General features: G+C 32.3%; 2 protein-coding genes across 11 annotated transcripts in view; both read left to right on the top strand.

Annotated features, from left to right (window-relative positions):
• Window positions 1–14,797, top strand: part of LOC106645527 (uncharacterized) — a 207,548-nt gene that overhangs the window by 95,750 nt on the left and 97,001 nt on the right. The gene's annotated exons all lie outside the window — the stretch shown is intronic.
• Window positions 11,617–11,910, top strand: LOC111642971 (longitudinals lacking protein, isoforms A/B/D/L-like). Its single transcript, XM_023389850.2, has one exon. The coding sequence runs from the start codon at window positions 11,632–11,634 to the stop codon at window positions 11,908–11,910; it is 279 nt and encodes a 92-aa protein (XP_023245618.2). The 5' UTR covers window positions 11,617–11,631.

The following is a 14,797-nucleotide window of genomic DNA, read 5'->3' as shown; positions in this document are numbered from 1 at the left end:
CCTCTAGCCGAATTTGACGACTTTATTCTTGCTTATCATCAGGCTAAGCAAAATTTTAAATCCACTTCGTTTAAACCCCGTGCAAAAACGAATTTTCCTAAATATAGTGCTAGAAAAAATAAAAGATTCATTTATAAAAATGTGTCATTTTTTAATTTTATTTAAGTAGGTATACTTTTAAAAGTAACATACTTCATCACCTCTGACTGTTGTTTCATTTTCTTTTGATTAGGTATTAGTTACTTTACATTTTAAACTTAAAAATTATAAATAATTTATTTGGTAAAAATACAAAAAAAAAGGAAGCTTCCTTTAATGTGTAATACATGTACATAAAGTACACATACAGTTTTTCGTAGCACATAAATTTAGGAGATAATAATTTGCCAAATCGTCAGTTGTAATTTAATTTGTATTAATTTTTCAAACGATATTTGAAAAAAAAATCCTTTTGTAAATATCGTTTTAGTTTCTAATTAATATAGATTGTGATCATTGTAATGACTGAACTATCTGTATGCTTCTTAATATTTATTTCTAGCTTTTGTGATATGATCAATATTAAAACAAAGATTTTTGCACATATTTTGTTTTAAAACAATGTCATTTCAACGTATCATCTTTGTTTATAATATTCGTACGATAATGTATTTTGAAATATCGTAATAAAGATTGTAAATTTACAGCAACAATACCCAATATCCTGTAGTGTTAATTTTTTTCTAGCATCTTATAATTACATAGTTTGTTTGTACAGAAAATTGTCTCAATCAGTCTCTAACCAAATATTTTTCACACTATGTGATTCTTGTTTCTTATTATTAACGAGAACAAAGTATATAGTTACTTTTATTATTGTCAAAGCACATGAATTATTCTATTTATTTCCTGTGCTTGGCAGTGTTATCTATACATACAATTAAATAAGTCTTTGAAACTTTTTTATCTTACAATTTGATGTTTTTTTTTTTTTACAGAGTCCTTCAAAACAACTTACATTTGTCACAAGTGTGGGAAAGCGTATGCTCATCAGAGTTCTCTTTATAGGCACACTAATAAAGAGTGTGGAAAACTTCCATCGTTAGCATGCCCTTATTGCCCTATAAAAATGAAATTACAATGCAATTTAACGCAGCACATTAAATCGAAACATTTAGGGCAGCCAAGAACGAAAAAAAAAAATGAATAATCATTTTATACTTTTTCAAACGTTCCAGTTGTAATTTTTTTGTAAATAAAGATTGTATTCCTTGAGTTTATGGTATAACTGGAGAAAAACGTACATTTTCGCTGTCATTGTACGTATGCCATAATCATGTAATAAAATCTACTATTTTATACAAAACTATAACCATACGATATAACATTTGTTATTGAGCACTAAAAAAATCATTCGTACACTAATTTATTACTACTAATTACTCTTTCCACTCTGTTGAACCCATTTTTAATAATTTTACTCATCACAAAAGCAATCAAATGAAGTTACACCCGTTAATTTTTTTTTCAGAGAGAAGCATCTGCCTGGGTTGCTCGAAGTCATACAAATGGAGAAAGTCGTTAATCAGGCACATCAAAGATTCACCGGAATGTTGGCCAGTCCTACTTAATTCAGATGACATAGAAATCGCCTTGAAGATTAGACACAAAATGTTATTTGGCTTGTAAAATATCTATATGTCCAAGATTTTTAATGTCGTTGTACAAATTTTATCAAAGTAATTCGAGAAAAAAATATAATAGAAAAAATGTAAGATACTCAATACCTTAAAGTTATGAGTTGTTCTAGTTTTGTATTAATTTTTTTTACCTACTAATCATATAATTTATAGTAAGGTAATGTAAACCCATCTGTGCCCCACATTCATCTTCTTGACGATGTACTTCTAATTGTGTATGTACTTGACGATGTATCTTTCTAAAAACATGTATTAAAATATATATTTTGCATTGTCTACATTATTTAATAATCCAATATCAAACAAATTTAATATGTATGCAGTTACATTTAAAAAAGTTGTTGATAAAAAAAAGTAGAACGCCATACCTGATGATTCAATACATTTAGATTTCATTATACTTAAATCATTTAGAACAATAATTTTTTTGTTTAATATCACAATAAATAATTTCTAGTGCATATTTTTATTAACAGAATTCTGATACTGGCATCTCTTTTAACATTTTAGGTTACAATCCTTCCACGATTGGAGCTTTTGTATGTAAAATGTGTTATAAAACATACAACATCAGATCTTCGTTACTACGTCATTTACGCCAGTGCGGGAAAGTTCCAAAATTTGGTTGCCCTTACTGCACTTATAAGTCCCAGAGAAAAGACAATCTGAAGACGCATGTTCTCAGCAAACATAAGGTTATCTGTTATTAATCTTCATTTGGGCTGTATAAATTAAGAGAAAAGAATATTGTAAAAACCAATAAGCAAAAAAAATGCTTTATTTAAATAATGTTGCAATATTATGGAATTGATAATTATTTTTAGAACGATTTATAGCTATTGAATTTTTCACCGAACTTTGTTAACTTGTGTATTTTATTTTCAGGCTTTCGGTTGAAAATGTGATTAAAATTATATTTAAATGTGAATTACTTGAAAATTTGCATGGAATTCCTACAACTATTACAATAGTATTTTCTTGTACACTATTGAGTTTTGAAAACACGATTTTCATAATATCATAAGTATTCTGTACGAAATAAAGTGTTCATTTCCCATAAAATTGATACTTGTCGATTACGTTGAAATACCAAATGTCTCATTGTACGATACCTTCTTATGCAGCACTTTCCTCTAGACCAGAATTCACTATCACTTCAACAGCTGAAGAACTTGTGGTGTAGTGGCGAAAAAAAAAAAAAAAAAAAAAAAAAAACAAACAAGAAGAGATCACTGGAAATCATTTTAATTTCGAAGAGTTATGATTTCTTCTTGTTTCCCATGGTTTTGTTACTATCTTTCTAAAAACTCTTCGGTCCTGGGTGCTCTGTCCTCAAAGCTGTTGGCTGAGACACGCGTGTTGACTTGGTTGTGGGTACGCTATAACACACAATAATAATGGGCAACTGGTACCTACACTTCTTGAAAACCTCGTGACGGTTCATCCCAGAACAGTCCAAAATTCACTCGTACTAAAAACCTAAAAAAAAAAAAAAAAAAAAAAAAAAAAAAAAAAAAAAAAAAAAAAAAAAAAAAAAAGAAACAAAGACGGACAAAGAGCCAGGTCTCAGCTCTCCGGGCGAGGAAACTTATTCACATGGCCCCTCACGGGGTGCGCGGTTGTTGCAGGCATGGGAACTCTGTTGTCTCTGCTTCGCTCGGACTACAAGCGAACCATGGACGCCAAGCAGGCGCGCGGCCGTTCGGCCGCTCGCAGCAGTGAGCACCGCTCGGCTTACAATTCGCCCCGTGGCCGCAGCCTCGACAATGCCAGCAACAGTAGCGGCAACAACAACAACGAAAATGAGAGGTCGTCCCGGGAGGTCGTTTTTCCGGACTCGTTCGAGGTGCTTCCGCGACCCCACGCCGACCTAAGTGTCGTTTACATGGGCGTGTCGCACGAGCAGCAGCGCAAGTTTAGGTGCAGGTTTTGCGGCAAGGGCTACAGGTGGAAGAGCACCATGAGGAGGCACGAGAAGGTCGAGTGCGGGAAACAACCCTCGTTTCAGTGCCCCCAGTGCCCCTACAAGGCCAGACAGAGGGGTAATCTCACGGTGCACTTCAAGCGACACCATCAGAAGATGGGCATCGGCATATTTGACGACAGTGCTTGAGCATTTTTTTTTTTTTTTTTTTTTTTTTTTTTTTTTTTTTTTTTTTTTTTTTTTTTTTTTTTTTTTTTTTTTTTTTTGTCAACTCCCTTTCTTCGGATGTACTTATTTGAAGGCTCTGGCACAAAGTGCGGCTTTAGCTTAGTGGCTAGGTACTTGATAATTATTTCTGGTTCTGGTAAACAAGAAATAAAAGTTTATTTGGGTATTGTTGCTTCGAGGAAGAAAATATTTTTGGCGTTTCTTTGAATTATACATATCGAGATTCTAGATTTTCCTTGTAGCGATACTTATTAAAATGAAAATAAAAACTATTTTTTTCTACTACCATGACTTTTCGAGGAGTACTGGATCTGCTATGATTAATACAGTTATTTTTTATACAATGGAAATATACGTGTGTATTTTTTATAATAGAGCAATATTTTTTTAATTAATCAATCATATCATATGATATCAATCATCACGTAGGGTTTATTTCTTATAAACTTGTATTTACGAAGACACGGCTTGGGTCAAGATATTTTTGTTACTTATTTAATTAATAGAATATATACGGTGTTAATAATACTTATAAGATTATTTATGTCTTTACATAAATTTATTGATAATTGAGTACGTGAGGGACAAACTCTACATTCCATACTGACAATTAATTATTATTGTATTTTTATCAGACTACATAAGTATTAATTAATACAGGTGATTTAATATTTATAAGCAGTAAACTCCTGAGTTCAAATTATTCATCTTAAAAATTTTATGTTAGAAAAATATGGTCCTGGTAATTAATTTTAATTGTGTATCGAAATTCGTAATTTATTATCTATAAGATGCATTTGATTTAATTTCTCTTTTTTTTTTTTTTTTTACATTTTTTCATCGCAATTCGTGACATATTAAATATTCTTATCCAACAAAATTTTTGTTTGGAAAAAAATTTGATTTTATAAAGTAGACTTTTTCTTCTTCAATTGATATTCTCATTATTTTAATTCATTATTTATAAATTGTAAATGGTTCCCGTAATTTTTAGAAGAAATTAAATGTATAAGTACTAATTTTATTGAGTGTTAAACAAGTAAATATCAATTTTTAATGGAGTGTAAAGATAGTATTCATGTACTTAAAAAAGTAACAAATACCACTACAATACCAAATGTTTTTTTTAAAATACTTTACAATCATATTTAATGTTTTATATATTTTTTAATGTCAACTATTTACTAATCATACATTTTAGCTCATAAGTTGATATCATTAATGACACAAACATTCCATTTTTTCTATAATTTATTTACGTATTCTGCATGTGTAAAATACAATGGTTATTTTAAGTTCAAAGCGTTTTTAAAAACGACTTACCAATCAAAGACAATCGAAAGTACACCAAAACAATCGCACAATAGTATTAATAGCGTACAAGGCAACGAAAGTACTCATAGCAAAGAAACGTTGCCTCAGTATTTTTAATATCAGTATTCAAACCTAAGGATACTCTATATTGACTTGACTTTTTACCAAACGATCTGAATTCAGCCTCGTTTGTTTGGTTTAGCTTTACTGGTTACCTTTAATCAACACTACCGTATTAACGACGACTATCTACAATTTTTTTTTTTTTATTATCTGATGGGTAAAAAAAATATTTAATTAGGTATTTAACTGTAGGTACAATCCTTAGCTTGCGCAATTCTTGAAAATTGGGCAGATTCACTTCTGACAGTAACTGTGAGAAACATTTGCACATTGGAAGAAACGCGAAGTATGTATGATTGTACCAAGAGATCTTTTTTATATCCAAGATCCTTGACAGTTATTAGAATAGTTGTACAACGTATTGTTTTTGTAATCATTTTTTTCACCATTTTTTGGATAAATAAAATGTTGCGGGTTTTTAGTTTTATTTTTTTATTTATTTTCATCCACTACCTATTTTCTTTCCACCAGAAATTTTATAACTGATATAATTATCGATGAGTGTGATTATTTTTCCAGATACTTCATATAAATCAAGGAGGTAAGATGTCATTGTGAAATTCGCCAAAGTTTATGTTCCATTACATACGTCAACTAAAATTACTAATTTCGTTGTATTCAACGTTTTCTCGATGCGCTAACTTTCTTTTTTCAAACAAAAAATTAAAGTCCAACCCATAAAAATTGTCACAAAGGATCATAAGACTAACACACTTGTTGCTTAAATTTTATTTGACACGTAAATACAAAGACACAAAATTAAAGGAAAACTAGGGGACGAAATGTCCACGCCGATCGAAATTCGCCCACTGACAAATGTACCTTTTCTTTATTTCCAGATAAATTGTACCCCGGCTCCGCGGACGATTCTCAGCGTTACTACCCGTGCGACACGTGCCACCGGATCTATCGCCGGTTGATAACCCTCCAGCGGCATAAAAAGCTAGAATGCGGAAAAGAAGCGACCTTTGTTTGCGTGATGTGCAACTCGCGCTTCAAGCACAAGCACAGCCTCCAGAGGCACCTCAAGGTCCATCTGGTTGGTCAGCAGACGTCGGACCAGCATAATTTCGAGGATATGTGGCCGATGCACCACCTCATGTGACAAAAGCAAGATAGAGGGTTGGATTGCGACGCGACATCCGAAAGTTTGTCGAGTGAATGAATAAAGATAAAACTTTCGTGTGATCATGAAAAAAAAAAAAAAAATAAAAAAAAAAAAAAAAAATGTTAATTCAATGAGTTGACAAGTGAGATAACTGCTGTGAAGTAGATGATAGTTCGTTTATATTTCACGTTACGTAGTATGGAAGTTCAAATAATATTATGTTGTTATGGAAGAAAAGTTTAGTTTATTCAAGCGTTTCAAAATTTTTTTACGTCGCAGCGAGTCAGTAATGCCAAATAGTGATAGATTTGTCACACATTCATATTTTTATTGTTAACACCATAACGTTTTTTTGTACATAATTTTGATTATTTTTCAGTTACCAAACCGACGCAATTTATTTTTATTTAACTGTTTCATACATCATTGTATCTTTACAATTTTTGAAACATAAGCGCGAAAGAGTAGCAAAGTTGACTTTTTTTGTAAAGAGATTCTAATGTATCGAATAAATGTTATATTATGATTAAATAAACATCAAGTTACAAGTGTTAGAAATACACAAAAAATACCTACATAATTGCAATTCCACCTTTTATTTCTAATCCAAAACAAAATATTCGACTAAATATCAGTTTGTTGTTAAACGATTATTATTATCAGAAAAAAAAAAAAAAAAAAAAAAAACGTACTGTCCAAAGGTAATAATTGATAAAAAAGACTTTCACAGTAGCAGCTTTAATTATCTGTTTTATTTTAATATTAACAAACTAATCGAAGGTTGCATGCTGCTTTAAAAAAAAATAAATTGTAAACGTAAACAAAAAAGAAAAGAAAAAAAGCTCGAAGGTATTAATGTTCACTGTACCAGACCTTGACTTCATCGACGCGTATGTTTTTCTTTTTCAGCTTTGAACTTGTGCCACTACTATCCCTCAAAGCAACGTCAATCAACGCGAACAGCCGATGGCGTGGACCAACGACAGACTTCGTCCAACGAAGAACCAAGTAACTTCAAGTGCAAACAATGTGGCAGAGTCTACATGAGGCGTTACTCTTTGAACCGTCATATACGAGTAGAATGTTTGAAGTTGCCGAAATATCAGTGCAACATATGTCAGGGTTGGTTCAAGTATAAGCATAACATGACGGCCCACATGATGCTTCACACCGATCAGCCCAAGTTTGCGTGCAATATTTGTTCCGGGAAGTTCTTCAGACGTGACAAGCTGGTTGCTCATTATAAAAAGTACCATAATACGACTCTCAAGTAATGTAGTTGAAAAAAAAAAAATATATATATATATATATATATATATATATATATATTTATATAGATGTTAATTTTTTGTTAAAATTAATTAAATAAATAACAAAAAGTATTATACTGCTTCCAGAAATTTAACAGTAGTTTTGGGTGTCAACATTTTTTTCACAATATAGTGCTGTCTTTCATATTTATATTTTTTTGTAAAAGATAGTTCTTAAATTGTAAGTTATTGTAACATACTAATAAAACATTGATATTTATTTTATTTGTTTCATTAATATACCAATAGTGTCTTATGAGTAATGTCATTACAAGCTCTACAAAAAGTATCTTAATTTCAGAAAAAGTTTTGGGAGGTTGCTTGCAGCTAGAAAAATTGGTATTGTATATAAATATCAGTAGACAGAAATTATCGTCCGTTTTATTAACATGATGTTTTCAATTGACTTACAGGAACACAAATAAATAAGCGAAGATGCACAAGAAACAAGTGACCACGATTGCAACTATTACTTGAACCACCAATGTTTGATACCAGCTTTAAAAATTTAATCAGAAATATCAATCAAAGTGACGATTGAATCAATTGTCTTTGAAATTGCAAAGCTTTTGTGAGAAGCAAATGTTTTCTAACAAACAGCACTTTTATATTGAAAAAGCCAATTGCAATTATCGAGTAAAAAAGTATGTTCACAGGATTGAAAATGTAAGCCATTGATTAATATATTAATATTAAAATTCAATTAACGATAACTTTTTTCTTAGGTGTACTGTGATGAAAGGCAAAAGAAGATGATAAAATTACAAAATTACTCTAAAACGACTAACGCCAATATAAAATTGAAGACCTTTCTAAAATAAAATTTGAATAAATTCTACTTAGAATTAACAAATTTTCTTTTACTTAATGCTTGTGGTGATAATTTTTAATTGTGTTTTAAATCTAGAAAATAATTGTGACAAGCGTATAAAAAATGTATGATGTTTAATATCCTTGGAATTGATTTATTAAAATATAAATGTAAAACGTAACTTTTAAGTAAATTATAAATTATGTATTTGTTTGCTCTATATATGTACATAATCAGGCAAGTGATCAAGACTTAAATCTAAGTAATATAATGCTACAGCTATAAATTTATTTTTGAAGAGCTTGAACAATTAATACAAATACCTATTCAACATAATATGAACAGTTTATTGCAACATGAAATGAAAAAATTCATTTTGTTTTTTACTCATAACTTGTATGATTATATTAGTTACATTTAAACCCTGACAGCACTTTCAAATGTCATTATTATTACATAAGATCAAAGACGAATGAAATAATTGTGATGGACACCTCCTGACAAAGAAGAAACGTGAAAAGTAAGTGTAATCTACAAGTCAAAGCCTGATCAGTATCAAATAATTATAATTATTTATTTTTTTTTATTTCCAAATAAAGGCACTAGTACATTATGACTCCTAATCAAGATACTCACGCATCAGACAGTAAAATTCTTGTGGAATGCTGTAACACTTTTTTCTGTGTTTCTAATCCATACCATATTTTTGCGTGTCATGGTAAAAATAATTTTTTTCTGACTAACTTCACAAATCCCACTATCCAGAAATCAGTAAAGTATCGAGTAATTGAAACTTTCTTTGCACTGCGATAACTATTTTGGAATTCACAAACGATTGAGACAAAAAAAAATTTCAGTTTTCAAAAGTATCTCGTTAGTTGCTATTCGATTATCACGCAACCATCTACTCTTGCGTCTCGACCATCATTGAACACCATTTTTTTGTTTTTTCGCAGAGTCGATCGATGGTTTGGGCAGCAAAAAGTATCATCGTCGACGGATTTCCGGGCATTTTTGCTGCGTTCGCTGTGGTCGCTCTTACGCTCGAAAGGACTCGCTTCAGAGACATGCAAAGTGGGAGTGCCACATCGAACCACAGTTCAAGTGCTTCTTCTGTTCACAGCGTTGCAAACGTAAAACTCATTGGATACGACACATGCGGCGACAGCACAGCGACAAATTCGACCACATGGAGGATTATATTATGAACTATACGCCCCTCGCGTGAAGTACGGCTAAGCTCGCGCACACTACATCCTGCCCATTTTTATGGGCTTTTAGTGCTACTATTTTTTTTATCAAAGTTTTGGTATTTATTTCATATTTTATTGTTACTTAACTGTTTTTACTACACCTCATGATACATTGATGAAGTATACATATACAAACATATGTGTATTTTTTTTGTCACCCAAAAACTATGAAGTGGTACTGATTAATGATAGAGTGTCTTGAATTTATATGTTTTGAGTTAAAAAAATATTTAGGGTTGAAACTGGTAACGTTTTTAGCGATTTTATATGCAAAATACGTTTGCAAATTGTTAGACAATGTATCCAACAAAGTAAAAAGTATAATTATACAGGCGTTATTTGGTTAAGACTTTTATTAATAACATGTACACACAAAGTTTTAAAATGTTCTAAATACTTTTTACAAATTTTTCTAATGATAATAAATTACTAACAAAATAATCCACGCACAAAATATTAAAGCTGTGAGTTTTGTATTAATTTTGTTTATGTTTACTGCGTATACTATACTAATATATTTTTAGTTTTTAAAATATGTATTTTTTATTGTAATTGATGATGTGTGCCTTGAAATTTATATTTTATAGAATATTTTTCATTTAAAAATATTTGATAAGTTTTTAATTATTACATGTACATGTAAAACATAATTTTTCAGAAAATTTCGATGTTGTGTATTCCCATTCAATAATTTTAATAATAATCATAATAATAATAATATTATTAATAGTATATAACACGTACGTTTATTTAAGCGATTGATAATATTCAGCGCGTTGTAATTTATTTCAATAGTTATTATAATTAGAGTAAGGTATTGCAACTTTTTTCCTTAATTTCTATTCTTTTACAGTACTGATCTGCTACAGATTTTCAAGACGCCTGTAGTCAAGCTTTTATTTCAAAGCTTCTTGTTTCTATCATCACTCGATGCATCTTATCTTCAAATTTAGCTACTTTTACTGCACAGGATTCCTCAATATCTTATTTTTCGATTATTTTTTAAAATTTATTTTTTTTTTTTTATACCACTCGAAAGGTGGATATTGAGGAATTATAGGCATGCGCACTAACTATAGTTGAGACTTGTACATATAGAAAAATATATATCTTCATCGCTTGCACTTCGGGAAGGAATGGACCGAGTGCTACTTGGATTCTTCCTTGTCGAAGCGCCACATCGCCACCTTTTCAAGCGTATATAAGATCTTCATCTAACTAGCTGCTTGGGATTCCAAAAGTAAGGTACAATTTATCTGCACACTATCACGCCAATGCATCCACTCTATCATATTCCAATATTTCAAATTTATGTCTTTGTCTGAATTTTTCTCGCGCCAATCTTGAACAGACACGAGCAGCGACAGTTATCGATCGCCCAGTAAAAGGTTTTTCTACCAGCTTTGATAATGTCATTTTAATATACATGTTATTATTATATACGATTTTTTTTTTTTTACCAAACACATGGTCTGAATAACCATGAACGTGTATTACATTTTTCTTTAGACTTTCCGTGAATTATGACTGACTATTATCGAACAATCATCTTTTATTCTGATCTAGCTGGTACTCAAGTGAATCTGTAAAAATTTAATCTTTAATATCCGAGTAAGCGGAAAAAAAATACTTCTAAAAACTCTTTCTTTTTGTGCGAGTGCAAAGATAATTAATCTTTAGTCACAGTATGAAAAAAAAAAAAAGGATGTAATGCAAAAACAAAACATGTAACCAATACCCCTCTCATCCCCCCACCCCACCCACGAGCAATGAAAAAAGATTATTGATAAATAAAACCTGGAAATTGTTGTTCCAGCCGAGGATCTGAGCATCACGGGGATGAAGTGGGCCGCCTGGCAGCGGTGGACCGTGCCTTCGATTATGTGGCGCTCAGGCGCCAGTCTGAGCAAAGGCTTGTCCTCCAGCGGGGGCACAGGTGGCACCGATGGCGGCGCCAGTCCCGAGGGTTTCAGTTGCTCGGCGTGCAACCGCGTCTACAAGCTCAAGAGCAGCCTGAGGAACCACCAAAAGTGGGAGTGCGGCAAGGAGCCCCAGTTCCAGTGTCCACACTGCGTTTATCGAGCCAAGCAGAAGATGCACATTGCGAGGCACATGGAGCGCATGCACAAGGAGAAACTCTACAAACAGGAGATGGTCTAGGAGGCTCGGCTTACGTTTTTTTTTTCTTTTTTAATTCGCTATTTTGGCGAGGTTATTCGATCGTTGAGTGCGCGTGACAGCATCAGTTTTATGCTGTTTTAACATATTAACACACACAAGTTTTAAGGAAAAAAAATCTAGAGATTTTATGCCCCAGAAAAATTTTCAAGATACCTACATCGAGTTTTTTTTTTTTTTTTTTAGGCTCTTTTTGAATCACCGCACCCTTCGCAACGAAACAAAACATTTATCGAGTACCTCACCCCCACTTGAGAGGCAAAAACATCCAGTCGAATCGAGAGCGAAAGGATGATTGGCTCGTGTGGATTTTTCTATTTTTCAACTCCCACGGGCGTTTTACTATCGTAGAACAAATATAAATATATGCTAAAGAATATATATATATATATGTGTGTGTATGTATAAATTATGTATATACATATTCCCGCGATTACTGTGCGAGGAAACAGCAAAGAAGTACGCAAGAAGTTTCTCGCTCGGGGCGAGTGTGTCGCTGACCCAATATGCCCCCTCGTGTCTTTAAAGGGGAATAGGAAAAAAAAAAAAAAAAAAAAAAAAAAAAAAAAAAAAAAAGGATGCGTGCTATTAGCTGTAAAGCGATGAGGCTCGTGTACGGCTCTGCGATGCTGGAAGTGAAAAATGCTTTAAAGTATAGTATATATTATGTACTTTCGGATTGTTCAAGCCAAAAGATTCGATGATTATCAAGTAAATTTTTTGAAAAAAAAAAAATAATAATAATAATAATAAAAAATAATAAAAATAAAGTACCCGGTGAAAAAAAGGTGATATATTATAAAAATTACGAACTGTGGACTAAGCAATGGCTTGCGGTGCAATCGTTTGTTTTCTCAGCTCTATTGGCGAGAACGAACGGGGGACGAAAGTACTAGTGAAAACACACACTGTGATAGCACGTGTTAAACTTTTAGGAGCTAAACGAAATTGTCCAGGCTTTAAATTGTGGGTGATGAAAAATTTTTGGATCCGAATTTTTATTTTATGGTATTTTTTTCGTCTTTATATATATATATATATATATATATATATATATATATATATATTCTATCTATAGAGAGCGTGAAGTGGGAGGGAATGGTGATAGCGTCATTGCGGTCCACAGTAGCGGCGAAATTAATTTTTTTTTGTATTGCGAACGATTCCACTTCCACGCTAGATGCTAAGTTTCAGCACACAAAATCTTTATGCGTACTAACATATACGCGTTTTGAAGATTTTTAGGTGTTAAGTTTTAGGGATTAGGAAAAAAAAAAAAAAAAAAAAAAAAACAAATAAATAAAAAAAAATGAAAAGACAAATTAAGAGTAAAACGAAAGGAGACAGAAGCGCCCCGAGCTAGATTTTAACTCCGATGGCCTGGTATTATGCTCGCCAACCGGAGCGAACTGTATACTCTTCCATAGCAACCATTCTGGTCACAACTGGTTCCATAATTGTAAAACAGAAAAATAACAGACACACAAAACGAGAAACGTTGTCGTGGGCGTGGTGGCCTTAAACTGGGGACTTTTTACAATAAAAAAAAAAAATACTATTCAAGATAAAAAAAAAAAAAAATACCTTCGTGAAACATTACGTATAGTGAGATACGTGTAGGGCTTGTCATGCACCGTAAACGTCGAACCAGCTGGTAATCGAGAGGATCGTTACTTTCTCTCGTAGATACTGCCATTTTCAGTCATTCCATGTCACTGATGTTTTAAGTGAATCGCTATGCTAGTAGTGCATGATTTTTACATTCATAATTTCGAGTCCAAAAATTTTTTTGAAATTATTTTTTAATCCATCCTTTCGATGGAATCATTTGGGGTTTCGATGGAATTATCTTATTATACCGGAAATTGTAATCAATGAATGAATATCGTAACATTTTATTTAAATTAATGAAAATTTATTCACTACTGAAACGATTCCTACAAGTTCATAAACTCTTCACAAATACTACGATATCCGTACATAGTGATATTTAATTATAATAGTGTAATATAAATTATTTATACGACGACGATAAACATATGATATATATTTATGTATACACATACCGTAAAGTATACAGTACCATGTAACTCGTAGACTGTCAGCTGTGCAACCACAAGATTCCTACGCAATGCATTTATTTAAACAATACATTATTTATACTTAACCAAACACAGCGAATGCGTTTTCTACATCGGGAACGCCTTTTTCTTTCACCCCCCCCCCCCGTACATTGTATATTACAATACGTATTTATTTTAATTAAACGTAAACATAGTGGACCAGCTGGTTTGACGAGCTAGAATTAAAACGATCGCAATCGAGCTCGCACTTGGCCCGTAAATACTCCTCCTACTCTATGAATTAACAGCAGCCGTTGTTCCTATAATTTTAGAGCTAATACCTTTTTGTCTTTGCTTCGTGACGCGCGCAACAACGAGTCGGACAAAACTGCACTTGAGATTCTCGATACCACTACTTTCGTAGTCCAAATACTCAATAAATTTTATGTCCAACAGCAGTATTACATTCGTACTTTATTCCATAGTTTTTTTTTTTTTTTCCGATACACCCATCATTCCCGAGATTCTCAGGGTGTCGTTTTGCGTATAATTTTTATGACTTTGTGTCTGTTTTCGTCTGACTTTTGCGCTCCGTACACATAGAGTGATATATACATAATGTAGATATATTATATAGAGCATCTCGCCAAAAGAAAACAAAGAAACCCACCCCACTAACCCACCTACTAACCGCCATTATTGCCAAATAGTCGTATGATATTACTATAGAGATACGCGTATGATATAGCACACGTCCATGCGAGCTCGAGCGCTTCGAAGCCGTCCCGAATTCCTAATGGAGCCAC

This window comes from Copidosoma floridanum, unplaced genomic scaffold (genome assembly GCF_036245765.1).
Source record: "Copidosoma floridanum isolate Cflo_tuat_1 unplaced genomic scaffold, Cflo_Japanese_pri ptg000012l, whole genome shotgun sequence".
Taxonomy (NCBI): Eukaryota; Metazoa; Arthropoda; class Insecta; order Hymenoptera; family Encyrtidae; genus Copidosoma; species Copidosoma floridanum.
This window is presented reverse-complemented; position numbering and strand designations above follow the sequence as displayed.

Bases quoted from the DNA above. Each gene is read 5' to 3' on its own strand.
- LOC111642971 (XM_023389850.2), top strand. From the start codon at position 11,632: ATGTGGCGCTCAGGCGCCAGTCTGAGCAAAGGCTTGTCCTCCAGCGGG.